Source organism: Gallinula chloropus (genome assembly GCF_964237585.1).
Source record: "Gallinula chloropus genome assembly, chromosome: 11".
NCBI classification, from domain to species: Eukaryota; Metazoa; Chordata; class Aves; order Gruiformes; family Rallidae; genus Gallinula; species Gallinula chloropus.
Window position 1 is genome coordinate 5,848,231 of NC_140096.1, and position 27,717 is coordinate 5,875,947.

Sequence of the window (27,717 nt, forward strand, 5' to 3'; positions counted from 1 at the left end):
CCTTGTGCAAATCTTTCCATCTTTTTTGCTGTTTTGATCTCTTAACCCTGTGCCAGTTCATAGGCTGATGCAGAGAGTGAGGTCAGATCTGCTGGTGTGGAACGGAAAACTTGTTTCTCTGATGTTGCTTGTCTCATACGTCAGTCAGAAGTGAACTTTGGGTCAAAGGATATGAATTACTGGTAAAATACTTTTATGGTGCTCTAGGACTACACTCTAGAACAGTAATTACCTTCTTTCCAATAGCCACTGGAGCATCAGTTGTCTACTCACAGGTACTAGGAATATGCAACAGCAAAAACACATTCAGAGTTAAATTCCTGATTGTTTCTTTTCTTGCAAGGCCAAGCAGGAGAGAGTGGTACTGCTCAGGAGGGAATCGGAATGGTCAGGGCTGGAAGGGACCTTAAAGATCATCAATTCCCAACCCCCTGCCGTGGGCAGGGACACCTCTCACCAAACCAGGCTGCTCAAGGCCCTATCCAGCCCAGACTTGAACACCTCCAGGGAGGAGGCAGCCACTGCCTCCCTGGGCACCCTGTGCCAATGCCTTGCCACTGTTGTGAAGAATTTCTTCCTAATACCCAATCTAAATCTACCCCCTTCCAGTTTAAAACCATTCCCCCTCATCCTATCACTCCAGGCCCTTCTAAAGAGTCCCTCCCCAGTCCTAGTTCCAGCCGGGCTCTCTTAAGGAAAGCTGAAGCATAGTGAGCAGTGGTTCATCTGCCCCATAACTTCTCTTTGGCACAGTGTCTTAGTCTTTTGTTAGCATTGCGTGTTTAAAGAAGCATAGGTGCTGGTGTGAGGATGCTGAGGGTTCAGTATGCTGCCTGTGCTCTAGGAACTCCATCTCACCTTGGAGTGAATGTAGGACACTTGGTATTAAGCCTCTATGCTGGATCATGTTTCTGGTATACATTTTGCATTGTCATGGTTCAACCCATCCTGCTGAATGGCTGCTGGTGGGTAAAGCAGGTGGGGTTGTGTTGCTGTAACTGCCTTTGCTGAATTAGGGAATGCTGCTGCCTTGTCTCATGGTTGTACAATTTAATTCCCTGTTGGACCGTACATACTTTGCGAATGCCCTGATAGTGGGTGCTGCTGGGAGTGCTTACTCTTCCTCTTCCCTGTTGGGAGCTTTTATCTAAAATAACCGTGCTTTTGTAATGATCATGTGTGGAGACCTGCGGTGATCAACACACAATTCGATATGAATTTTAGGTGAAGCTGTTTATTATTGGGTGAAATCACACAGATTAGAGACATTTGTTACTGCAAATGTGGCAAGCTAAAAAACCACTAATTGGTTACATACACTGTTTACACCCCACTGATTAGTTAGTGATTATAACGAGTTCTGATAACCCTATCTTACAGCTAAATATCGTTAGTTTACCTTTGATGCCTAAAAACATCCACACACCGGCTGTTTTGACCATCTTATTAAGGCTGGTTCTTAACGTGTTCCGTTACTTACAAGTACCTTCCCATAACTACGTCTTGGTTTAAGGTAGCCTGTACCCTGTCATCAAGGCCACTGTGTTTTGAGAATGTGATTATTAAGATCCTCTCAGCATGAGTAACTTTTTCAGTGTCGTGGGAACACAAGGATATTGTCAGGGTCTGTGTCTTCGGTGAAGAGAGCTAGGCCACTGGCAGGCCTGCTGTCTTCCCTGTCAATTATATTAATTTGCAGTAACTCAGGATGTGCATCTTGAAGTCCTTATCTTTTTCCACTTCTGAGACTGTCGCTGCTCATCTAGAGAGCAGATTAGTGGAGGTGGAATCCCCTGTGCTGACGTGAAATTGTAAACTAGGGGTGTATCTATGGTGAAGTGCTTCATAAATGCTCCTTCATTTAACCCAGTTTTTTTGAGCATCGGGGCATTTAGCTCTGCTAGATAGAAACTGTGTAATTCTGATGTTTGCTCTTCGTGCATACACGATGCCATATAATAGAAATGCCTGAAGGCAGCAGGGTTTGTGGTGCCTTGTGGGGGAATGAGCTTCATTTCCTTAAAAATGACCAACTAAATTGCACTAGGGCAAGAGCAAAGGAATGTTTAAGGCAAGGTATAAAATCTGATGCTGCTGCTCTTTATCAAGGTTTAAAATCCCCTTTTATATGATCAAGTTGGTTTGGGTTGTTTTTCCTTTGTGACATGTGCCCTTTGCCTGGGGCTGGTGAGCAGCTGTTCTGCTGGTCTGCTCCGTGTTAGTGATTTTTATGCAGTGTGAGGTGTACGTTTAAGATTGCAAGAGGGCAGTGGAAGATGTAATGCTTAATGTGTCTAAGGTGATGTGGCACCCTCATTGCTAACTGAGAGGTCCCTGTTTTGCCCCCGGGGAAGCACTGTCCCAGGCAAAGAAATGCTCCTTTGAAACTCTTCTGGGAAATGAGTTGCTTTCAGCAGGGCACGTGAAGCACGCTGCAGCTGTGCCTGGCAGCGTGGCTGTTAAAGGTGCCCTGAAGGGTATGTGAATACTGGGTACCTTGTGTCCTGGCTACCTAAACCTTGTGGTCCACTGTACTCTCATACTGGTCGTCCCAGTGCTTCCCAGTCAGGAGCTGCAGCTTTGATTAGTTAGCCTTGTGGTCCATGAGACAAATATGGCACAAGCTGAGCTAAGGGGGATTGGAAATGGCAGAACCTGTAAGTGTAAGAGTAACAGTTTGCCGTGAGAAACACAACAAAACCGACAGCAACCTGGGGGAAAATTAAAATGAGAGGGAAGGGAAAACTTTGGGCTTTCATGGTACAAAAGAAATGAAGTCTGATGGGAGCGTGGATTCAGGGAAGGAAAAGGTCCATTGTCACTTAGCATTTCCAGTGGTTGAATGTAATTCATTTTACAGCTGCTCCCCACTAATTTTCTTTTTCTGTGGTCAGTTGTTAAACAAAAGTATCTCCCTTGTTTTTGTTTTATGCTTGTTTACATAAACTAAATGACTATTCTGTGACTGTGAAGTGTGTGTTCTGTATGACTCCATTTGGACTTTTGTTTTTCTCCCCCTTTTTATTCTGTAGGTTCCAACAATCTGCAAGCAAAGATCATGGCACAGTCCGGGTGGAGACTATTCAAGGCCATTATTAGAGGCTTCAGGGGTAGGTTTAAATTGTTTTCTTCCTGCTTGCATGTTAGATGAAACTCAAGCCCTTGGAGCATCCTTCAGTTTATTCTGCTGTTTTAGTTTGTTGGGTTTTGTTTTCAACTTCCCCATTTTCATTTTTGAAGTGCAGCAAATTAAATCATAATTTATGTTCCTGCCCCTAGCAAAGGAGGTAACTTTCTGTAGAAGCTTCAGACTGTTGCACTCTCCTCAAGAAGTGTTTCTGAATCTCTAGAAACCAATGCTAATACAGTAGCTTACAAAGAGTTCTTAAAAATATGGGGGTTTGTGTGTTGATACTTAGACTTACGTTGTCAGGAGCAGAAGATACCAGTGCATAGAAAGCTGTGAGTTTTCCTTGAGTACCTAGGGCTTGATTACTGCAAAATTTGGATTAGGTTGTGGAGTACCAAGAACCTGTGGAGATTCATTCTTATCATTCTGAGTGCCAGGATGGCAGGAGCCTGTTCCTAAGAGGTCTGCTTGCTGTTACACTGATGGAAGCATAAGGAAGATGTGATTTTTACTGTTCATGGAATAATTATGACACATTTCTCAGCAACACACATTGCTTGAATGCAGCTAAGAAATGTATTTGTCTTGATTTTGGTTTTTTTTTTTAAATTATTAAACAACCCCACTCATCAAACTGACTTAAGCAGCTAACATCTTTTGAAGGCCATTGGGACTTTAAAGCATAAAATCCATTTAGATTGTTTTTTTTGTAATACATTTCTTTAAAATATGGAAAGTGAAACACTGATTTGGGAAACCCTGAGGTCTGCTGTCAAACCATAGACATAAACAGAGATTCCTGAAGAGCTCTTACATCACTTGAACACAGGTTCTGCCAGCACGTAGCAGATCTTTTTAGCAAAATGCAGACTTGATTTGTAAAGCTTTAACACATCCATTGTTTGTGGCAGGCACTTTGAAATTCAACTTGGAGAAATGCCTAGTAGTAGTGAGTCCTTGTTTTTCAGTACATCTGCATGCACAAATAAACTCAGAAACTTTCTCCTTATTCATCAGGGAATCCTGGCCACACTTTAGGAGAAGTGTTTGTTTTTAAAAGCAGGTTCTTTTCCTGTATGTACTGGGAATAGACCAGGTTAACTTATACCTGTTGGATGGCACCAGTAGGGCATTCTCATCCGGATAGGAAAGAGCAGTGTGAAGAGGATTTATCTATTTATTTTGCCTCCAAATAAAGTTAATCTTAGTGTACACAGAAAGTGTGTAAAAGTGGTTAAGTGTGTTCCAGTTTATATATTAATGTGCCCAAGTGTGGTTATCTTCTGAAACTTCAATTGTTCACTTTTGGTTCTAAGGTGTCCTTTCAACTGAAATATTTAAGGCTCTGTTATCTTTACCTCTTGGAACATGTTCTTTACTGCTAGATTTATAGCCCCTTTCTTGTTTCCTTAAGGAAGGCAAGGTTTTGAGAGGGCACTGGTATCTTTTATTAAAGCAAATTGATACAGTTGGAGGATGAGGGAGGGAAAACTTACTGATAGTTCTTCTTTTTGTTGGCTTTTATGTGCATGTATCCTGAGGTTCTTGCAAATTGCCTTTTCATTTTCACACAGATCCTCCCAAGGTGGCGACTGATAGAAAAGAGAATGTGTTGGCATGGTCACGCAGGTGGAGGGCTTCACACAGATCCAAAGGAAGGGGTAAAAAATCCTTAATTAATATTGCTTTTTAAATGAAAAATGTGATCAGCTTCCCCCACCAAAAAAAGCTGAAGACCCCAAGCAACAATTTGTGCAAAACTATTGGTATATATGTGAATACTGTAGCAGAGTGGGTACTGTTTAATTGTCAATGTAGGCATACCAGTCCTTAAGTTACCAAATGTTTGTAATAACACTTGTCATACTTAAACAGGTATTAAAATGTTTCAGTTGTTTTATGAAAACAACAATCTTGTCTCTCACTGCTTTGAAATTGGCCTGTGTTATGTTAGAGGCTTTTTGATGGAAATGATGTTCTATTGTAATTTACTGTTGTTTTTTCAAAAAAAAATTTGTTTGTGACTGATATTCCCCTGGGACTTGGCATTTGAGAGAGTACAAATCAGCTTGTGGGTACAAGGTAGTGCACTGGCTGGTAAAATTGCACTTGAAATGGTGGGGGGAGAAGTAAGTAAACTGTGGGGTTTTTTTTTCTTGGGTTTAATGTTCATGCATCTGAGATTTTGACTATTTATATTCAGGAAGCATGTGTTAAAATAATTGATAGGTATGTAAGGAGAAGCAGTGTCTTTTATTAGACCAAGTGATCACAATTAGAAAATGAGGCAAGCTTTTGGTTAAAACAGCACAATATTAAGTTGACATGATTAAAATTGCAAACTCAAAACTTCTGAGTTCAGGTAACCTTCATTTTCTCACTTCCTTTGCATACTTACTTCTGATGCTTTGTGTGTTTGCAGAACAATTCTGTGTGATGGTTATAACTTGTTTAAACTTGGGTTGGATCTTCCTGAAACTACTGAAGGCCACAGTGATGACAAGCTAAAATTTCAGTGCAGAATTCATGTCTTTCAGGGCTGGTTTGCTCAAGCTTCAGTGTAATGATGCCCTTCTTGCAGCCTCATTTCTAAAGAAACTGGGATTTCCACTTACATTTTGATCTGAGAGTTGTCCCTTCATTGAATCCAAACAGAAGCAAGGATAGAGGCTACCAGAACTTATGCTTTGGTAGTAAGAGGGAATTTTGTAACCTGAAGTAAAGGCAGCTTGTTTTAGCAAACACCTGTGATCTTTTTCTGCCTAAGGTACAGGGGAAATTACGAATTGGACATCTTCAGTCAGTAGTGCTGCTGGCTCTGCAATAGCTTCAGACTCATTTTAAGACCCACCTTGCACTGGGTGCAGGCTCCTTCAGAGGTTGCCTAAGCAAAATAGACTTCAAAGTTATCAGACCATCTTTCTCTGTGTTGACCCTAGCTATACATGTTAATTATTATGTATTGCATACCAGCTCTAAAGGGAGGAGGGTGTTATCCCTGTATTGTCACTTCAGTGATCACACATTTGTTGGGCTTAATTCTTTGTTTTGGGGGTTTTTCCCCTACTACTGGTAATTAGCCTTTCCCTGGCACCGTTTCACTCCTTGCTGGTTAGTTTGCCTTCTGCAAAGGGATGAATAGTTTTAAGCCTATACTTGTTTTTTTCCCCTCAAAGTTTGGAAGGGAAATAGAAGCCTGAGGTTGACATTTATTTAAGCTGCTAAGGCAACCGACTAAAGAATCCTACCTCCTTCCTCACCTGGGCGCTTGGCTCTGAGTCCATGCGGTCAGATAGTGAGCTGATGTGAAGTGGTCTAGCTGAAAAAGGTGCCTGACTGGTCCCTTCCCAAACAGCTGCTGCTGCTCACTCACTGCAGGATGCAGATCACACTGAGTTGATCTAAATGCCTCCTGGTTTAAAAAGAAAAGGTTCTGTTCTCAGTGCTGTTTTTTCTTACCCTGATGAATTTGGAGGTTTATCTGACTGTCTACTGAGACAGAACCCTGCAGCAAACACTGCAGAGTTTATTCTGACAGTTCCATAAATGGAATCAGTTTGTTAAGGTGTTTCATGGGCTCCAGAGGTGTTGTGAGAAAGGAACTAGTACTGTACAACCAAGTGCTGCAAAGGGAGGGAAGAGCTGGGGAGGGAGCAGGCTGTTAGCAGTTTGCAGAAAATGCTCGTGCAGATGTAAGACAGCTTGTGGTAGTACAATAAAGAGGATAATATGGCTTTGAGTGAGCACACAGGAGCTGGGACTGGGTCTTTTTTTCCCCCTTTATCAGCAATGACAGCTTAAATGCAAGTCAACTACCACTTTCTTCCATCACGCTTCTGAGAGCTCGTCGTCCTGGTGCAGGCTTTATCCATAAAGCCACAGGGTCAGCCCAGCAAGTGCTTTGCAGTGCTCCATCTTGGGCATTGTGAAGAGGAACAGTGACTTTCTTTTTTCCCCTCCTTAGGTATTTCAAACGGTTCAGAACCTGGATGGGATGGGTGGGGGCCAGGAAGGTGGTCAGTGCTCATTCCATTGCAGATCTCCTTCAGTATTTGTGGTGTGTTTGAAAACCATGCTGCATTCAAAAGGAAAAAAAGGCTTTTCTTCCTTGCTATATTAGATTTATAATACTTTTCTTTCTGCTCCTCCTATTTCTGTAGAAATAAGCCTTGAAGAACATATAAAACATTACAGCCACTTAAAAAGAGGTAAAATAAATGCTTCTCAACCTTTTTATATACCTCAGAGAATCACAAAAGGGCCTGAGTCCATGAAACAGATTGCTCATTTTCATTCTTAATGTTGCCACTTGCGTATTTAAACCGTTTTCAACTCGTGTTTCTGTACAACAGTGACATTTATTTCATGGGAAACTTTGATGTACTGTGTGTGCATTCTGCAGCCCTTTGATATTTCCTCTCGCTCCTTTGCAAGGCCTTTGGCAAATGACTGGCTGCCTTCTGACTCTTTTCCTGAACGGATTTACTTCTGTCATCATTCAACCCATGAAGAAATGGAAATAGATTTCCTTGTTTGCAGCTGGAGTATTTTGTTCTCTTTAATAGCATTTCTGTGCAAAGCCTGGCTAGCCAATAGCAACATGTAATTAGAACTGCTCTGCTTGGACTGGTATCTCTTTTGTGTTAATGCAATAACATTTTTTTAACTTCCTTTAAACCTCTAAGTGGTGATCAAACATTTTCCAACTATTTGAACTGCTATTTATGTGTATCCTTAGCTCCAGTGGAAAGATCTGTGTGTATGCTGCAGCAGATACCTCTGTTCCCTGAATGGGCAGGGCACAACAGTTCTGTGTCCTCTCTTCACTTACAAATCTTGGTACAGCCATTGTTTAGAAGTGGTTTGAGATCTGTTTGTACTGCCTAATGCTCCAGTACATTTGCAATTGTTGACAAAACACAATCTCTCTCCCCTTCGGTTTTCTTTGAAGCTGTGACTAGAAACACCCAGACGAATTTTCTGGTGCTGTTAAAAGCTTATGTTTACAGGACTGGCTTCCCCCGGCAATCTTACCTTTCTACAGAACTCTCCTTTCTGGCTCGCTCATACTGGACCTTAACAGAGACTTTATCTTCTAATTTGTGTTCTCCTTAGATTTGAGGAGAGAGCGTTTTAAGCTCACGTTCTCATAAGGGAAACATTAAAACATATTCTCAGACTCCCCCTTTTTAGTGACTCCTGTAATGAAAAGTCATCTCTAAAAGGTGTGGACTAATTTTCTCTCCCCCTCACCCCCCCCATCCTCCCAGACTACAAAATAGTGCCTGAAGCGAAGAGATTAGCTGCTACTTGCTGCCCTCCCTTCAGCTTTAGATAACCTTCCTGTCTTTAAGTTAACCCCAGGCAGCCAGCCCAGAAAAAGGAGTTGTTGGTACTTGTGCATTACTGCCTGTGTTCTTGCTCTCCGTTGGGCTTCAGCTAATAGATTTGATTTAGCTTGGGAGGTCAGTGGAATGTACCTCAAGCATAACTGGTGCAGAAATCTGTCCCTCTGTAAAATAACCTGTATTTCTGTAAAAAATACAACCACCAAAGCCCCTGATGTTTCTCATGAAGGCTTGTTAACTGACTTGTTCTCTTGCTTAGAGTAACATTTGAAGAAGGAAAACCTATTGAAGAATTCGTTAAAAATCGACATAATTAGTTAAGGTGTGGTCACGGGCACCTGCCTCCCAAAACCTGATTACCTGACCTTGGGGGGGTATTTTGTAAAGTGGTGACTCTGGAAGCTGAGTTAAGGCCACTAGAAGAGCTGTCTTGCTGTAGCTGTGACTTCGTGGGGCACACACCCTTTGTGTTCCTGGAAACGTGCCCTAAAGGACATGGGCATAAGAAGGGTATTCCTTGCTTCTCTGCAGAGCTGGTGAGCTGTGAGGCTGGTGGTGGGGAATGGTTCAGCTTCTTGTAATGCAACCAAATCATCTGACCTGAACTGTGCATTCAGTTCAGGTAATGCATATCACCAGAATTGTTCAGTTTCACAGATCAGTTTGAGTTGCTACAATGCTGATGGGTTTTTTTAATGCTGTATTTAAAGGGTAGACAATGGGAGGACAAGGGGGATGGATTAAAGCTAAAGGAAGGAAGGTTTAAATTAGATATTAGGGGGAAGTTTTTTACAGAGAGTGGTGAGGGGCTGGAACAGGCTGCCCAGAGAGGGGGTGGGTGCCCCGTCCCTGAAGGTGTTCAGGGCCAGGTTGGATGGGGCCCTGGGCAACCTTGTGTAGCTCCAGGCCTGGAGGTTGGTGTCCCTGCCTGTGTCAGGGGGATTGGAGCTCTATGATCCTTGGGGTCCCTTCCAACCCAGACCGGTCTATGAGTCTATGATTCTAGTCTTTATTCTCACAAAATGCTTTCTAAACTATTTAGGTTTATTGTAGACCCTTCAGATTATCTTCTTGCCTTAGTTTTTTTGTTACTTCATTATTTTTTGAAACTCTTTGCTTTTTCCTTCTCGTTGTTTTTACACAATGTTAAAAAGCTTCCAATGGAGACACACCAAACCCTTGCCTTCTGTACCAAAATCTTGAGAAGATAAGAGGGGTCAGTTTATTTGTTCTGTGAAGTATTTCTGCTGTTGCTTTCTGTATTCTCTTTGCAGCTAGCTCTGCTTGCACTCCTGAGGACGTGTGAATTAAGAACAATTCATCTGTTTTAACAGCGTGTCATGGATATAAACATAAAACTTAGAGCTTGGAATTTTAATAGGCAGCCCCAGTCTCAAACACTGGGAAGTGTCTGTTGCCTATCAAATAAAATGCAGCAGTGATCCAAATGTATAAAATTCCTTTTTCTTTATACCACAATTTGGCTTCCTGGGGTCTCTTTTATAACGGGATGTGTTTGTTTGTTCTTTCCAACAGCTGAAAGAGATAGATGCCAAAAAGATTATTAGAGCAATGTTGTCTTACGTGTGGCCCAAAGACAGACCAGACCTGCGAGCCAGAGTAGCCATATCTCTGGGGTTTTTAGCAAGTGCAAAGGTAAGAACAGATGCTTTATTGTACTGTGATAGTTACTGTTCATCTGGAATTCATACACAGAATAATTTTTTCTTAAAGGGCTTTTACACTCCTCAGATGTCTCTTTCCTGTATGAGGAACATAACAGCCTGGATTTTGTGACTGTGTTGGATGTATGTGATATGTGTGTGTGTTTGAGGTGGTGGTGGTGATGACCAGAACTTCTACTTCTGTGGCTCATTAGCTTTGTCCAGGCTTTTCTATTGCTAATTAATCATTGACCTCATAACTTATGGGAAATGTGAAGTTAAGAGTTGCCTACAGATCTCTTCTTGGGTGGTGCTGTGTCTGTTAAACAGGATTTCTTCATGGGTCTGTGTCCATCTTCAGCTCTGAATTTAAACAGTGTGGTGGTATCTACTCAGAAGTCTTACTGTGCCGTGGAAAAGCAGATTTGAGCTCCAGTCTCTTTGATATTTCTCTGTGACTTGGCAGTGGAATTGTTTCAGGGATTCTTCTGTTGTCCTAGTGTGAAAGGTGCTAATTTATTTTCTATATTGAATCATGCTTTTGTTCAAAGGACTTCTCTTGTAGTGTTTTGAGCATGAAATGGACAGCTGCTCTTACCATTACTTCATTGTGTGAAGGGATTTATGTTCTTGCCTGCATCAAAATTAGTGTTTATTGGTTCTTAGAAGGAAATCGGTGTGAAAAAGCTTTCTACAGATTAATGGAGGCTAGAATTCAAATTTTGTGCAAACCTTGTAGAAATAGCTGAAAAGAGCAAATGTTCACTTTTGCTTTTGGGAAAAAAAAAAAAGAAGGAATTGATTACAAGTAAACTGTGTAAGTGTCATTGAGACATATGGCTCAACTGGCTTCCTTCAAAGCATGGCAGTTTAACCAGACACAAAGCTAATATTAGAATCTTGCTGGGACAAGCTGAAGTAGGTGCTACTTAGTGAAAAGTCTTAGCACTGAAGCTAGTTGCACTGGCAATTTATTAGCATGCAGCAGCATCCCCATGGCATGGAAAAAGAGAAGGAACAAAATTCGGCTACGAGTAATTGGAAGAGAAATGGGCTCGTTTATTTGAGCTGAAGAGGAAAGGCCAATCATTTGGTCTACAGCTCTTTCTCATGAGCAATCTTTTGGGTGCTAGCTGGTACTGTCTGCAGTAGATACTTAGTGTGTGCTGCTGTTGGAGATGTAGCTGATAGTGCAGGTGACAGCATACGGAGTGCAGCATGTCTGTACAAGTGAACTGCTACCCTTTCTGTCTGCCTGTGTGAAATAAGCAGCAATGCTTTCCACTAAACTGAAAACACTTTGGGATTCTGCCTGTATGCTGTGCAGCTGCCCTCACTGTAATAATTAACTGATTATATTCTTGGTTTTTCACTGTTTTGTGATATATATTTAAGGATACCCACTTACCAGATGGATATGAAAATTCTCCTAACTTGGTTTCTTTTTAAAGCCTCTTATTAGTAATGTGGATAATAATCTGAAGGCAGTTTTGAAATAAGTTGGAAGTATTTTTTTCTCTTCTGCTCTTCCACCCGCTTTCTAATCTGTTGGGTTATATGAATGTGAATCCAGAATCTAATCCTGCATGTGGCAGCATTGTACCTTGCTTTTAGGAGCTCTGCAGCTTTCTGGGGTGTAATGAAAACAAAATTGATGACCAGGATGTCTGACTCTTGCAAATGGCTCAGTGTTCTGTATATTACAGAGCTATTACATTTCTACTGGGAGGGAGAGATGTTTCCCCTGGTCAGAAAACCAGACGCTTAATTGCTCTGTGGGGAAGTAACTGGATGTTTGGATTTCTCTTAAGTGGTCTTTTACATTTCCCACTTCAGATTATGTACAAGGCAGCCTGGAAGCCCTGATGTCCAGAGCAGATTACCAGAAGGAGGGAACAGAAAACCTCTCGAGCTTTGCCCAGGTTTTAGGAGGAGCCTGTTAGAGCGTGTCGTGAGAGAGCTTGTTTTCAAAACCCAGGATTTCGCTGGGAAAACACACAACGAGGCCTCTACAGGATATGTATTATGGCTGACTAGGGTGGAAAAATCTCATGCACGTCTTCTAGCTATGCTTCCTTAACGTTTTGTTCCATTTCTGATAGACCACACAAGCGGCTGGTTCAACTTTCTCTGCTCTGCAGTTGTCAGCATGAGAATACCAGCTTATCTTTCTCCTCTGAGTCCTGGCGTGATTTCTTTGTTCACTGTGAACCTGTCTGCATGGGAAGGCTTTACATCCTTGGGAAGGCTTTACATCCTTGGGAAGGCTTTACATCCTTGGGAAGGCTTTACATCCTTGGGAAGGCTTTACATCCTTGGGAGGATTTTGTCTAAGGGCTGCTTGTTCCTGCAGGTCTTGCACGGACCGTACGGTCGCAGTGGCTGTTTGCTGCTACTCACATTCCCCCGAAGAAATATTTTTTTAAGCCATTTGGCCAGGTCAGTCTGAGTATTATATCTCTGTACTGCTAAAAAAGCCTTCAGTTAGTATGTCAGAACCTGTAGGGAGGCTTTGATTTTACTGCAGGGAAGCTCTGGAGAAGCCCCAAAGGAGAGGTAGGCTATGTAACCCTCAGGAATAGTAAAAACCCTCATGATCCTAACCCAAATTGGTTTTGTTCTTGGCATGGGGGAGCACCCCTCCACTCCCAGTGGAGTTCATGCTCAGTTGGATTTGGGTGGCTTACCCACCAGACAAAGAAGCTGGAGATCATACCTCCTCGTCCTGCTGACTTATTTTTTATTTCTCTTCTGGTTCAGTAAAGTTCAGTTTCAAAACCAAAGTCCGTTTGGGTGCAGGTACTGAAGAGCCTGCAGTTACAGTCTGTCTCTTGCCAGGCCCAGGTTCCTGTCACTGAACAAATTACTGTGGTTTTTTGATTCCTTTTTGTCTATGTATAACCGCTAGTAGTGTTGTTAGCCTTCAAAGGGAGCTGTTTGTGGGGCTTTTCATGACGGGGAGCTGACAGGATGGAGTCTGCTCTAGGGCTAGTAAGGTCTTTTTTTCCTTAGAAGATTTGTTGTATTATAAAACACTTTAAATTTTTATCTTAAATATTTATAGCCTATCTAGACATGTGTGATCTGAAAGATGCAGCGGGAAGATAGGTGAGAGGAGTACACAAGGCATTATCTATGTTTTCAGACGTACAGATTAGCCTGCTCAGGTTTTACAGATTTCTCTTTGCTTTTTCCACATTCCCTCTCCCATTTTTGTCATCTTGAGTGGCGTGTGTGTATAGTAAATGCTGCTTTATTGTTTGGATTCTTCACTTTTTTTCTTCCATGGTGAAAGAAGAAAAAGCACTCAGGCTTCTGACAAGTTCGATTAAACACGTGAATATGACACAATCGCTTGTCACTACCATCAGCCTGTAATGGGGTTTGGCCTCCTTGGTCACAGAACAGGTGTGTGGTGTTCATGAGACAGAGGAGTCCTTCAGGCTGTCTTGTGTTTCTGTGGACTGCTTAAGGTTCAGGAGAAGAAATTGTGTGTCTCAAGAGGCAAGACACAAGTGTTGTGCTTATAAATTTTGTCCGTGTGCAAAGATAGTGATGGGTGTCCTGATGAATTAAGCGTATATGTGTGATCTTGGTGTTTGAGCCCTTTCCATGGGCTCAGGTGGAGTTAGATCATTGTATCCAGCCTGTGAAACTGTCAGCTTTTTGAGAGGGTTCAAGTGAAAAGTATCTTTAAATTCTATTTTTGTTTTTTCCCTGCTTACTAGCAGAAGTATGTTTCAGCTCATCTTTAAATTCAAAAGCAACATGAATCCAGATGCTTCTTCCCTCTTTTGGGCCACATTTTGCAGCTCCTTTAGCAGCTTTACCTCTGTAAGGGATGGAGCTTTCTGGATTTATTTCCACAAATGGAGTTGTTGGATGTGTATGTTTATATTGGTCCAGAGATAAATTCAGTTGTCTTCGTGTCAACACTGCTCATTGAATTATTGGCAAAAGTAGAGTTCACTGTAGACCAGTTTTATCATGTTGAGGCTCAGCCTGTCACTCATTCATCATCTTTATTAAGCAAGAAATACTGGGAAGAGCAAAATGAAAGATAAGACTGTTTGCCTTAAAAGTAGTGTAGTCCCATGAGGGACTAGAGATGATGATGCATTGTCAGCTTAAAACAGTGCAGTCATTTAAAGAAATGTTTAAACTCATTTAAGCATGATGCATTGCAGGATAACGTGCTGTTAAATGTGGGCAATTGAGTTGGGATGACTCCATGGGTGCTGTGTTTGCTTTCCGATAAATTCAGGCAGGGATAAGCTATTAATTCAGAATTATAAATAGAAAATTTCCTAATTCATATTGAAAGGGTCTTTTAATGGGGATTGTTGTCAAGCTTTCAGGCATTAGGAAGAGGAGGAAAACCTATCTAGATTCGTTGGTAAGACAATTGTTTAGCAGGGAGCTTGTCACAGTGTACCTGGGTGTGCTTCAAGCTTTTCCTTCTGTGCCAGCAAAACTAGCAGATAGCTGTGAGTTTATGTGGAGGGCTGAAATCTTGCTTCCATTAATGTGAACGTGATCTGACTGACAGAACAAATTGAGTAGGAAAGGCCTATTTCTAATAATGGCCTCTCATCTCTCTTGCTATAAACTTTGTAAGATTAACTTCATTTGAAAAAAAAATAAGATACTAGGAAGCCTTGATTGTTAATGAAATGCAGTGCTGGGCTGCCTTGTTCTTTGAGCTCTGTGCTCCAGGAGTCAGAACAGCTATAACCTGAGACCAGGCTTTACATTTCATTTAAAACTGTATTTGGTAGAATTATATTGATGTAAAAGAAGACATTTCTGCAAAATTGTAGGCTGTTACCAGTTAAATTAATTGTGAGTAGAGAATGGCAGTTTTACAAACCCCTCTGTCTTTAAACGGACTCAGAAATATCTGTGGTTCTATTGCTAAACTACCTGTAGTGTAGTGTAGTCTGCTGAAGAGTCAAGTCCCTGCAGAGGGATTCATGAGAACCAGCAGCCAGTGTGGGCGATGTGCATTCCAAGCCCTGATTGCTACTGAGTGGTCACTCCCTGGGAATCCTGTGCTTTCTCACCTTGGTCACTGCTGCAGCACATACGGTAGTACATTAGTCTTTAAGACCAAAATGTCACCCAAATACTGAGCTTCAGTCATTCTGAAGGGAAAGTAAGGGGTTTTGATTAGACGGGGAGGGGCGGGGGGGGGGGGGGGGGGGATGTTAAATTTTAGTATCTTAAGGGTTCAGAATCTCTGTTAGCGCTTCCTCAGTTCTTTGTGGGGCTTTATGCTTAAGATTTAAGCATGTGATGGCAGCAACCTCTTCTATTTGTAATTGAAGTTACCAGACCTTATTGTGACCCACTGCTTTGATGGTATTTGTTGGCTTCCTGCAGACAATGCTAACCTGGAGTCTTTTTTTTTTTAAATCTTAATGGATCTTTCCCCAATTCCCATCTATTAAAAGGGGAGCAGTTGCCAAATGAGACTCAGGCTTGCACTGGATAAATTCCAGGAGGATGTATTTGAAGTAGGATGTGATCTTTCAGTCATTTTCTTTTTCTCAGTCACAAACCAACTGGTAATAATCTCACCTAGATGCTTTCAGATCCCACCTGTCGCCTCTTGGAGCTGCCTGGATTATGCTGTAATGAGAATTTGGTTTCCTGCTGTAGTGTATTTCACAGGCGGAGACAGAGGAGGGAATTGGAGAAAATGGATTCCTTCCTCATTTGCATTTCCAACTTTTGCCTAAAACAGTGTTTAAAAAAAATAAACATGAAATTCAAAAAGGGAGCTTTAGAAGCGTTTCTTTAATCTTACAAGAAGTATTTTCAAAGCTAGTTTCCCCTCAAAGAACCTGTCTTCCACTCCTAATGGTAATTTGTAACACCAGGAATATTTGATACCAGGATAGTTATTCTAATTACTAAAAGCCCATCTTCCAGCTTGAATTTGGACTGAAGTTATGAAAGACTGTACCAGTCTTTTCACTTAAAACGTAGATTTATCCAGTTAATTTACAGCTTTCTCACTGGGCTTTCAGCTCTGACAGATGTCCCAAAGTACAGTTGAGATCTAAGTGGATACACAAAACATTTGGTGGAGAGAGCAGAAATACCTTTGTGAAGTATTTTAACATCTGCCATGACTATAACATGCTTGTTCCACTGCTAAAACACCTCAGACACCTTATTTTCAGAACTTCACCGTTAGAAGCAGTTGGAATTAATGAAGTCTGGCTTAACAAAGTTTGACAGCATTGTTTCTTCTGGCTGGTACGAATGAGTGATATGCCAATGGAGCATTAACGAGACATTAAAGAAAACAGAAAATTGCTACATTTTCAGTATTTTCTCATGCTCCATTTGCACAACTAAAAAGTCTTAAAGTTGGTCTGTTTACATATCTAGCAGTGTTCCTCCTCAGATGTAGAGGAGATGCTCAAGCCCATATGCGGCTGTGGATATGGCTGCAGTATGTGGTTTGGAAACAGTGTTAAAATCATTTGTTAGTGCCCAAGGACAGGGTAATGTAGTTATTATGTTAATGTTTATGTTGATGTTGCAAATGGAAGGTGGTGTTTAAATATTAAGGTAGTATTAGCACTCAGAAGAGCCAAAGGATAGGTTAACCTCTTTTCTTTGACTTCACTGGCCCTTGGGCTTAATCCCTCTGGACTGACCCAGTGTCAGCAACGTGTGGGCGACTGGTTTTGTAGCCGTAGGTCTTCACAGTGCATGGTGCCACTGTCACAAAGAGCACGCTGCCTGCCGTGCTGACAGTCCAGTAGCAGTGTGAGTATGTGTCAGGCAGTGCCTGCTACTTGATTCAAGGCCTGGTCGTGCCATTGCTGTCCTGAGTGCCCAGCCTCAGTTGAAGAGCTGTGGCAGTGTACAGTTTGTGTAGGATCGAAGTAGATGTTTAAAAGGAGTCAGTGAGAGGGACGGGCTAACCCTGCGGTGCCAGGAGCAAAGACTCGATGGTGTGGGGAATACTGTGCTTGAAATCAAGAGCCAGCCCACCCACGCCGAGTGGTCAGGAACTCAGTGTAACAGGTTTCAGAGGCAATAGTCATGTTGCTAAGATGTATGTTTTAATGCCTATGGACTGACCGGTGCTCTTTTGCTTTTAGGCTATGAATATATTGGTTCCCTTCATGTTTAAATATGCAGTAGACAACCTCAACCAGATGTCTGGAAACATACTCAACCTCGGGGATGCACCAAATACAGTGGCAACGGTGGCAACTGCTGTTCTCATTGGCTGTAAGTGGTATTCCCAAACCTGTTGGGAAGTGTTAACCTCCTTCAGTGAGGTAGTGGGATAGCAGAGCTTTGGATCTTTGCACCGCTCCGCATCTAGGACGGTTAAATTTCATAGTTAACTTCTGTGATGATGTCTGTTTCCAGTGTTCTGTGACCTTGCTTCTAGTATTCCAATTTAAAAAAAATGAAGTAGCGCTTATAGAAATGATTCTTGATAATAAATCCTTCCCTTTCTAATAGCCAGCTGCCAAAGAAACAGATTTAAAATGTGTACACAATGATTTATAAATGGAAAAGCGCATAAAGCTTGGGACCAATTAAGTATAAATTACCTTTGAACTAAAAATGTTGAAAATATATAAAGAATGAGGCTGATGTAATTTCGTGCATGAGAGTTGCAAATGTAATCGTTTTCATTTTGTAAACTTTTTTTTTAGATGGCATCTCCAGAGCTGGGGCAGCGTTATTTAATGAAGCTAGAAACGCAGTATTTGGGAAAGTAGCTCAAAATTCAATCAGAAGGATAGCAAAGAATGTTTTCCTGCATCTTCATAACCTGGATTTGGCGTTCCACCTGAGTAGGCAAACTGGAGCTCTGTCAAAAACCATCGACAGAGGAACAAGAGGCATCAGTTTTGTTCTTAGTGCTTTAGTATTTAATCTCGGACCTACCATGTTTGAGGTGGCACTAGTCAGTGGAATTCTGGTAGGTGTCCTTTATTCATGAGTTGGAGTTGATTTTTCTTTTACCAAAGTCTACTGAGCATCAATAATAATGCTAATTGAATTTACTAAGTGGTTGTGAAAGCAGTTACTGTACAAGAGAGCAATCCATAATTTTCAGTTATTAGTTATTTTAAATCAACTTACTTAAAACTATTTCCATGTTTTAACACCCATCTTCAGTATGGATAGTTTTCAATGGCTTTCTTCAGATTTGTTGAAAAAATTAAATCAGAAAGGTAAAATGTGCACCCATCTATCTGGGTCAATACTGAGGAAGCAGAATATAACTGTCCAAAAATGTTGTGTCTGAGTGGTTAAAGGGTAAAGGAGGAGTAATTATTGGATCTGTTCTGAATACTCGTCCTTTCTTAACTGGAATTTAGTCAAGAAAATTATCTTTTTGGAAAATAGGCTGCTGCTTGCAGGTTTTAAACTTAATAAGCTCAATTTTAAGCTTTTATAAACCCCAATTACTGTCTTTGAAATCAGGATCTTTGGATATTTATATGCTAAAATATAAGTCTCTATTATGTAGTTTAGACTAAATTAAAAACAAGGGTCTTGTTTTGTTTGTTCTCCTCTTTAGAAGGACTTAATCAAATTTGAATGTAACAACAGGAGTTAAACCCCCTGTTGATAGAGGGTTAAAGTTCATAACCTTTAGAAATTGCAGATTGAGCTGACTGTCAGCCATCCTGCCACAATGCTTTAATTTCCTTTCTTAAGGGTTTTCTCAAAGTAGAAAAAACATGCCCTAAATTGTTTTGCAAGGCTATTTATTTCTTCTTCTGCAGTCTTCAGCTTGCTTTCAAAATCTTCCCAGAAAGCTTGTGAACACCTACTTACTTGTGCAAACAGCACAAACATCAGCAATGTTTATGTTTTGTAATGGAAAAACTAACTTGCCAGTATTGTTCTGTGTAGCAGCTCGTGGGTATCACGTCCCACCTTTGTGTCTGTACCCTTCTCCTTGCTGCCTTTGTGTTTATACCTGTGCTTGGTCTGGAGCTGTTTGGAGCGGGGAGTGAGTTGGGAGGGACACTCAGAGTTCTGGTCTTAGGCTTGGCTGACATCGCTTTGAGCCAACGGTTCCAGTTTGAAAAATCACGATGACCTTTTCTCTTTCGCTACTCCAGTATTACAAGTGTGGTGCAGAGTTTGCTTTGGTGACCCTGGGGACACTGGGAGCCTACGCAGCATTCACGATAGGAGTTACGCAGTGGAGGTAAGACATGCCCTCAGATTGCCCAGCGCTGTCTGCGCCTGGCCTCCTGACTGGCTGCAGCCTCCTTTTGCAGGACTAAGTTCCGGATCGAGATGAACAAGGCGGATAACGACGCGGGCAACGCCGCCATCGACTCACTACTGAATTACGAGACTGTGAAGGTAAGACCAGGCCTTACTTCTGTGCTCTTTGCCTTCCTTCTGTCAGCCTAAGCCATAAGATTCATCTTTTATGGGGCTGCATATTTGGAGCAATAGCACATTTTAAAGACCGTTATTCATGTGAAGACCACTGCAGGGTATTGACACATCAGTGTGGAAACTGTTAGTGTGGCTTGAAACAATGTATTTGATACTAAAGCCTGAGAAGTTCCTTTCATGACCCGAATTGGTTCTCCTGAGGTGCTGGAACAGGCTGCCCAGAGAAGTAGTAGATTCCCCGTCCCTGGAGGTGTTCAAGGCCAGGCTGGATGGGGCCCTGGGCAGCCTTGTGTAGATCCAGGCCTGGAGGTTGGTGTCCCTGCCTGTGGCAGGGGGGTTGGAGCTCTATGATCCTTGGGGTCCCTTCCAACCAGGCCATTCTATGATTCTATGCAAAGTGTTCACTTAGGGTCTGGAAGAAGCTTCTCTTTGCCTGTGGGCAGAATTGTCTCCTGAATGTCAGCCTGCAGCATCCTGTCTTCTCGAATGACCGTGTGTGCTGCAGTCTGTCATGCTCCATGGTGGTGTTATGTGTACAGTCACAGTCCTTATTTTCCTGTGTACCACAGTATTTCAATAATGAGAAGTATGAAGCCCAGCGATACGATGGATTCCTGAAGACGTATGAAAATGCCTCCCTCAAGACTACCTCTACTTTAGCTCTCCTGAACTTTGGACAGAGCGCGATATTTAGCATTGGCTTAACGGCCATCATGGTGCTTGCTAGCCAGGGCATCATTGCAGGTAACTCATCTGTCTGTAAGCTAAAATGTCTCTCCTTTACCTTAATTCACCTATAAAAGAGGGGTTGAAATCAACAAACTTGTGGTTGATATGATGGCTTATTTTAGGAGATTTTGCTGGAGATTTTGGGGTATTTCTGCTTCTGTGGATCTTCTACAAAGCTCCTTTTTTTTCTTGCCTTCTTTCCTTGTCATGTTGGCAAGTTTCCAGACTTCTCCTGATGTGGCTATATCCATGTGCTTTGTCTCCAATAATTTTATTACTGGTGTCCTTCACTTAAATTAGCAAGGGCACGTTGTTAAAAGAATTGTTTCTACATTTTGGAGTTTTTCATCTATATTTGTTTAATTTACTACGTGAAGTGAAACCAGCTTGTTTAGGAACACACAGTAAAGCTGAAGCAGCATCGGGTTGATGTTCTCCTAAAGCAAGGTGGTTTTAGAGTAAAAACAATGAAGGTTTAAACACTGCTAGTATCCAGGTGTGTTGAAGGGTAGACCTTTATCATGTTCACTGTCTTGCATCTGCTTTGCTCTTTTTAAGAGATGTCAGGACAAGGAAGAGTTAAATGTGAACAAATATGGGTGCAGTTTATGGGTGTCCTTAAGGAGATCTAGGATAGCCTCTCAGCAGGATGATAGAAATATGGCTTTAAATCATCCTTCTGGGCCTGTTTCATCTGAACTGACCAGGCACTTACCTTTAGCTAATGTGTCACCCTGAGTTTTCCCTTAATCAGCATATTTGATGTTAAGCTGCCCAGAGATTCTCACAGTAGGTTTTAGCAGCTCTGTTGTACACACTGTGAAGGTCCTCACTCTTGATCGTGGCAAATTCTGTCATTGGGGTTTGTCTGTAAGATTGTCATTCCTGATTCTTGCTTTCATATTATTAGTTCCTCCCCTGCTAAATTGTTTAAGCCCCTTTATGTTTCTCTCTGTGGTATCTAGACTTCACAATCTGGTGTTTTCCATGAATTTCCTGATAGGCTGCTTGTCTTATTTGCAGGTGCTATTATATCTTTTTTTTTTAAAGTGAAATCCATGCAGCCACTGTCCTGTTTCAGGCACCTTCCTATACAAAAGCTGATCTTCTGGGAACACCTGTTGTTTTCTACTTAAACACCTGGGTTTAGAAATAGGATAAAAGAAACTAGACTTGATTGACTTATTTATTTTTTAAGTCTTTTGGTGCTTCCTAACAAACCATCCCTTCCAGTCTCTTTATTCTCTCACATCCATTTTGTCTTAAGGCAGCCTTTCCGTGGGAGATCTTGTGATGGTGAATGGATTGCTGTTCCAACTTTCTCTTCCCCTAAACTTCCTGGGAACGGTCTACAGAGAGACAAGACAAGCACTTATAGATATGAATACCTTATTTACACTTCTCAGTGTAGATACCAAAATTAAAGTAAGTAGCAGCTTATTTTGCTCAAGTATGTGGGTATTTAATAGGGCTGTTTTCTGGCAATACCATCGTTTCCCCCTGTTCATTACCTTCTGGGTTCACTTTCTATTCAAGACAGATACGCAGTGTAAGGGTGCTGTTCTGCCTCCTGTTTAAGTGGAGCTACTGTCATCACAGCTGCTTTTTTTTCCTCTCTTACAGAACCTTTCATCGACAGCAAAAGTTGCTTCACAGAAGCTGTGTTTATATTGAAATTTTGTTATTTAAGTAGTAATGTCTTGTGCTTGAATCTTTTTTATTTGTAATTAATCATGCAGAATTTATTACTGCAGAAGGTGGTGTGAAGCATAGTGTTTATAGCAGAAACTTTTTACTTTCTCTGGCAAAAAGGAGGAACAAACCCATTTCACTTGTGTGGCAGATTGTAATTACTTAGAGTGTGTCCAAGCTGGAGTGTCTCTGCCTTTTTCTGAGCTGGGAAATGGACTGTTAGATGGTTGAACTGCTTGAGATACTTTCTGGACAGCATATTAACTGGCAGTCTTCTTTTAACAGGACAAAGAGCTGGCTCCACCCCTGCAGATCACGCCGCAGACAGCTGCCATTGCCTTTGATAATGTGCATTTTGAATACCTTGAGGGGCAGAAAGTCCTTGCTGGAGTGTCTTTTGAAGTCCCTGCTGGAAAGAAAGTGGCCATTGTTGGAAGTAGTGGGTCAGGGTGGGTAAATGGACTAAATACACCAATCGATGATGCAGAATTTTGTCTCTTAAATGTGTGTGTTCTTGTGTTTTGCTCATTGTTATTTCTGTCTGTGACATCAGTTCTGTTTGGAGATGTAAATGGCAAACTTCAGTGTAAATTCTTTTCAATTTCAGGAAAAGCACAATCGTGAGATTATTATTTCGTTTCTATGAACCTCAGAAAGGAAATATTTATGTTGCTGGGCAGAACATACAAGATGTCAGCTTGGAAAGTCTGAGAAAAGCAATAGGAGTTGTACCTCAGGTATGGCACGTTTCATTCTCCCCAGGCAGTCTGTCGTGACAGTTGCTCTGCACGTTGACGCTGCAGCTTGCTGCAGGCCAGTCCTGGTGCAGCGGTACTGTCTGGTTCATCTGGCAGTCACCATGCTGCCTTCCCCCCTGCAGGAGGTATGATGTTTTTATATGCAGCATCATACAGATCCAGCTTTGGAAACGTGTTTAAGCCTCTCCATGAGAAACTGCCATGATTTAGCATTATAGTTGATTACCACCTCTAATGAGTTAACAATGTGGTAAAAGTATGCATTACATACATTTTGGGTCCTAAACATATATATATAAATATATATATGTGTATATATATATATAAATATCATTTCAGGGAGATTTCCCCAAATAGTTTTTACATTCAGGCTTTGTAGAAAAATATAAGGTATTCTGTATTGCTTTCTTTGATGGGCTGGGGACAGTTTTTAAACTGTTGTTCATGGTTTCTTGTCTAAAATCTTCTCATACCTGTAGGATGCTGTTCTCTTCCATAATACTATCTATTACAACCTGCTGTATGGCAACATCGGTGCGACACCAGAAGAGGTGTATGCAGTAGCAAAGCTGGCAGGAATCCACGATGCTATTCTACGAATGCCAAATGGGTACAACACTCAGGTTGGTGAGCGAGGACTCAAGCTCTCAGGTAGGTTCCTAAGCACACAAGATCCTTGTCTCCCTTTTGCTGCCTCCAGGTTCAAAGCATATTCCTCAGTCAGGCTTACTTTTTGTTTACTTATGTTCTAAGATAATTGTATGGCTAGATATTAAGATGTGTAGTGTAAGCTGTGGTTGCCTTAAAAGATATTTAAAGGAATATATTTTCAGAGGATTGCATTGAGTGAGTCAGATGCATCTGTGTGCTGACATACCGAGTAAAATGATCCTTCTTGTAACCTATTTGGGTTGAGGAATCTGTATGAGAATGGGGAACTCTGTGTATGTGTGCTTTTCATTTAGGATGCAATAAGTGTCTATCACGGAGTCACGAGGTTGGAAAAGATCTTTAAGATCATCAAATCCAACTGTCACTGTCCTGTGCTGACCCATATCCCTGAGCACCTCATCCACCCATCTGTTAAACGCACCCAGGGGTGGGAACTCAGCCCCCCTCCCTGGGCAGCCTGTGCCACAGCCCCACAACTCTGCCAGGGAAGAACTTTTCCCTCACATCTGCTCTGACCTTGCCCTGAAGCAGCTTGAGGCCATTTCCCCTTGTCCCATATCCTGTCCCCTGGCTGAAGAGACCATCTTCACCACCTCTCTGCACCCTCCTGGCAGGTCAGTGGAGGTGGGGATAAGGTCTCCCCTCAGCCTTCTCTTCTCCAGGCTGAACACCCCCAGCTCCCTCAGCTGCTCCTCATAGGATTTGCCCTCCAGCCCCTTCCCCAGCCTGGTTGCCCTTCTCTGGACATACTCAAGGACGTCAATGTCCTTCTTATAGCAGGGAGCCTAGTACTGGAGTTGCAGCCTCACCAATGCCCAGTACAGGGCCAAAAAAGAAAGAAAAACTCCCCCAAGCCTATATTGCTGTGTGGGGTTGTTGTGTCGTATGAGTAGGACTCTACATACATGTACACTTGCATAGACCTTCCAAATGCGAGTTCTTTAGCCCCCTGAAAGGTAGGTGGTGGTTTAGTTTTGCTGTTGGTATGGGAGATATTGTTGCAGCGAGGCATTTTAAACCCTGTTCATAATGAAGGGGCCTTCACATCCAGTTGCCCGTGAACTGTGTAAGCAGCACCATGAAAATGGTGTCTGTGTATCTGCGAGCTGTTGGTTTCATTACACAACTTTGGTGTGAAACAAAAGAAGCCTGAGTTTAAGTTCTCAAAGTGCCTTTGTATCTGGGTGTAGAAATCCATGGAACAGCGTAACTGTTCTAGCATAGGCAGCTCGTAGCATGCCATCAGCCAGGCCTGCCAGCCTTTTGGGGCTACTCTCTACAATATGCTCACTTTATTCCTCTTTCCCTACAGCTGTCTGTAATACCAAAGTTACAGACAGTTCTTTGCAGGAAAGTGATGCTTCAGAGCAAGCATTCTTCCTGTGGGAGAGTCCTAGTGTAAGATGAGAGATCACAGGGAAACTGTGACATATCTAAATGATTTCTGTTTTATCAGGGAGATGTAGGATTCTAAAAGTACAGAGTTTAACTTTTAAGGCAGTAGCTAGATTCCACTGGAATGCTCTCAATCTCACATCTCGTGGGTTGAAGTTGCATTGCTGATTTGGTTGAAGGATATATCATTATTAGGTTATCTGATTATAATTTAAGTCTTTATATCTCTTAATAGCTATTTGGTCGGTGGGGGTTCAGAGGCAGAGTGCAGCTATGTTTAGGCAGAGATGCTGCCTGTTCCAAAGACAGCAAGCTAGATGCAGCTTTTCTTACTATGACAACAGTTTAAATGGGGAAGGAAGCAATTAGTGCAGTTCTTACTGGTCTCGCTGATCAATTCATCAAGAGTTAAGTAATGAAAAACAAGCTGGTGTGGGCTTTTTCAAGTAGAATCCATTGTGGTGTTTGCTAATAGATGTGTTAGAGCCCTGGTTTGTGAACGAAATGGTTCACACGAATCAAGTCGATGTGTTCCAAATGTAAGGAAGGACCTTGGGTTTTAGTGTTGTACTATGTCTTTCAACATGGATGTTGTCAAGCTGTGAGTTTTGAACATGCTTTAAAGAAGAGAGAGAGAATATTAAAATCAGAGTAAATTGCACAGGTCTAATTGCAACTGATTTCTGCCAAAGACAGTTTAAAATTTGAACTGCAGCGTTATTATCAGCCTTTTAAATGGTTTATTAAAGCATGTTCTTTCCTGATAGGAATGGAACTTTAGCAAGACTATCATGGCATTAAATAGAGTGTTTTGAAATCTTGTATAAAACAAAGGAGGATAAGTGCACAAATGTGAAATGTTGGCACTGCATACCAATTCATCAGGCTTTAAGTTCTCAAATGCAGTTCTTGCTGCACTTGCTGCAGTTGTAAACGTTGTACTAAATTATTCTTGGGTAGGTGTTGGCTGTAAGAATTGTGAAGGAAGAAAACCAGTCTACAACCTGGTTACATCAGAAATCAGCAGGCAGTAGTTCGCATGATGAAGCTGATTTTCAGTACCATGTTAATTGTGTTCTGTAATGAAATTTGCTGGCTAAAGTTGTTGAGTATGGACACTTTAAATCTGGGCTGTTGATGGAGTGGGAAGTTCAATGAAGTTCAAGGAGTGTCCTAAAGGAAACAGGAGTTTGTGCAAGAGGCATGAAATGAAATACAGCAGATGTGGGCAGAGCACTGCTTGTTTGCGAGAGGTAGCAGGATGTATGTACACAGCATAGATTAGGTAATGAGCTTGTACTCCCTGGTGTATACAGGGGAATACTGTACCTCATGGTTACTACCATCAGCATCTTGTAGTACATTCAAAGTAGTTCTCTGCTCTTTTCTGAAATAAGCAATCTTGAATCACTTCAGATTTACCAGGGAGTAGGAACTTGTGTGACATTTTTTTGTAACATGTACAGACAACTATGAGGTATATTTAAAAAAAATGTGGGGGAAAAACAAACACAGCCCCCAAAATAATCATGTTGCTGTTGAATTCAGAATATCAAGATTGTAACTTTTTTTTTTGCCTCTTCCTGCCCTTCAGGAGGAGAAAAGCAAAGAGTTGCGATTGCTAGAGCCATGTTAAAGGAACCACTTATTTTTCTCTATGATGAAGCCACATCATCTTTAGATTCAATTACAGAGGAGGTAAGCTGGGATAAAAACTAATACAAACCCGAAGTGGTGTAGTGTTGTGTGATTCTTCTGACTCTTCCTGGTTCTTTTCCTCTCAGAGTTCTGTTCTTTTTGCTGGGTTGCTGTCATGTGTTTGCCTGGCAGTGTTATTAAGAAGTCCCAGGACTAAGCCCTTTTCCCAAATTCCCAGCAGAGATGCTGAGTCTCTGTCTGCCTCGAGACACAGTGAAGAATATCAACTCTGTCTCTGGGTATATTTTCTGTTTTATGCTCTTGGGGTCCCGTTCACCATCAAATGTTCATCTCTTGATGTTGTTGCAAATACCTGGTGGGGCCACGAAGTGTGAAGCTTTCCAATCTGCTTTAAAAGGTGCTTAGATGACATCTAGCATTCATTAAAAATGTCTTATAAATTATTGTGATGTAATGTGAACTAGAAAAACCTCACTTATTGTGCAGCACCTTTCCAATATGCAAACCAGGTCGGTGTAGCCAGCAGTGCTGGTGTTAATTTGTATTCATTGCACAGGAAGGGCTGCAAAACGCCGGAGCGTTGTGACACAGATGTCATGACACTACCACAGTCACTGCATCAGGCTTCCTAACTACATCTTTGGTTCAACACAGAACTCTTAGCACCAGCAGTAATTTCACAAACTGTCATCAGAAACTAAAGCTAGAGCTACGTTTGTGTTCACTTATGCAGATTATTGAGCGAATTTATTGACCTGTAATCATTAAATTACTTTCATTTTCCAGATACAAAGAAATGAGAGTACAAACTGTACATCTATATAGCACAGCATTCAAATCTAGTACAGCTTCCTCGTTAGAACAGAAATGTTTGTAACAGCTCTATGGAGCGCTGCTCAGATTCTTTCTCTCTCTTACTTTACTGTATTTATTGCAAGAATCATAAGCAGAGCTGAAAGCTTCACAGCAGAACTGCACTTTAAAGACAGCAAATGAAAACAGGCCCTTTCCACAAAAGTATGTCTGGTAATAGAAATGCTTTGTGACAAAGGCAAGCATTTTTCAGGAAAGAAAGCAGACGCTTCACTGTCGTGAGAGCATGGATTCCCAGTGCAGTTTGGCAAGGTGGAAAGCTGCTCACAAAAGCAGCAGTGGGGTAGGTAGATAGATGGGTAGCTCCTTCCTAGGATTGTTTTAATTTTGTTCTGTATTGACATGATAGTCAGAGATTTTTTTTTTTCTTCAACTTCCCTTGGTTGGAAAGT

At 41.7% G+C, this 27,717-nt stretch overlaps 1 protein-coding gene across 1 annotated transcript in view; it reads left to right on the forward strand.

Moving 5' to 3' along the window:
- Positions 1-27,717, forward strand: part of ABCB7 (ATP binding cassette subfamily B member 7) — a gene marked incomplete at its 5' end in the record, with an annotated part of 37,584 nt that overhangs the window by 3,856 nt on the left and 6,011 nt on the right. Inside the window, 13 exons of the mRNA XM_084269136.1 lie at positions 3,033-3,110; positions 4,705-4,791; positions 10,015-10,134; positions 17,264-17,396; positions 17,834-18,102; positions 19,259-19,347; positions 19,421-19,508; positions 20,117-20,291; positions 21,544-21,701; positions 22,254-22,417; positions 22,576-22,705; positions 23,206-23,377; positions 26,388-26,491. Of these exons, the coding sequence (XP_084125262.1) occupies positions 3,033-3,110; positions 4,705-4,791; positions 10,015-10,134; positions 17,264-17,396; positions 17,834-18,102; positions 19,259-19,347; positions 19,421-19,508; positions 20,117-20,291; positions 21,544-21,701; positions 22,254-22,417; positions 22,576-22,705; positions 23,206-23,377; positions 26,388-26,491 (1,767 nt within the window). The remainder of the gene's footprint in view (positions 1-3,032; positions 3,111-4,704; positions 4,792-10,014; positions 10,135-17,263; positions 17,397-17,833; positions 18,103-19,258; positions 19,348-19,420; positions 19,509-20,116; positions 20,292-21,543; positions 21,702-22,253; positions 22,418-22,575; positions 22,706-23,205; positions 23,378-26,387; positions 26,492-27,717) is intronic.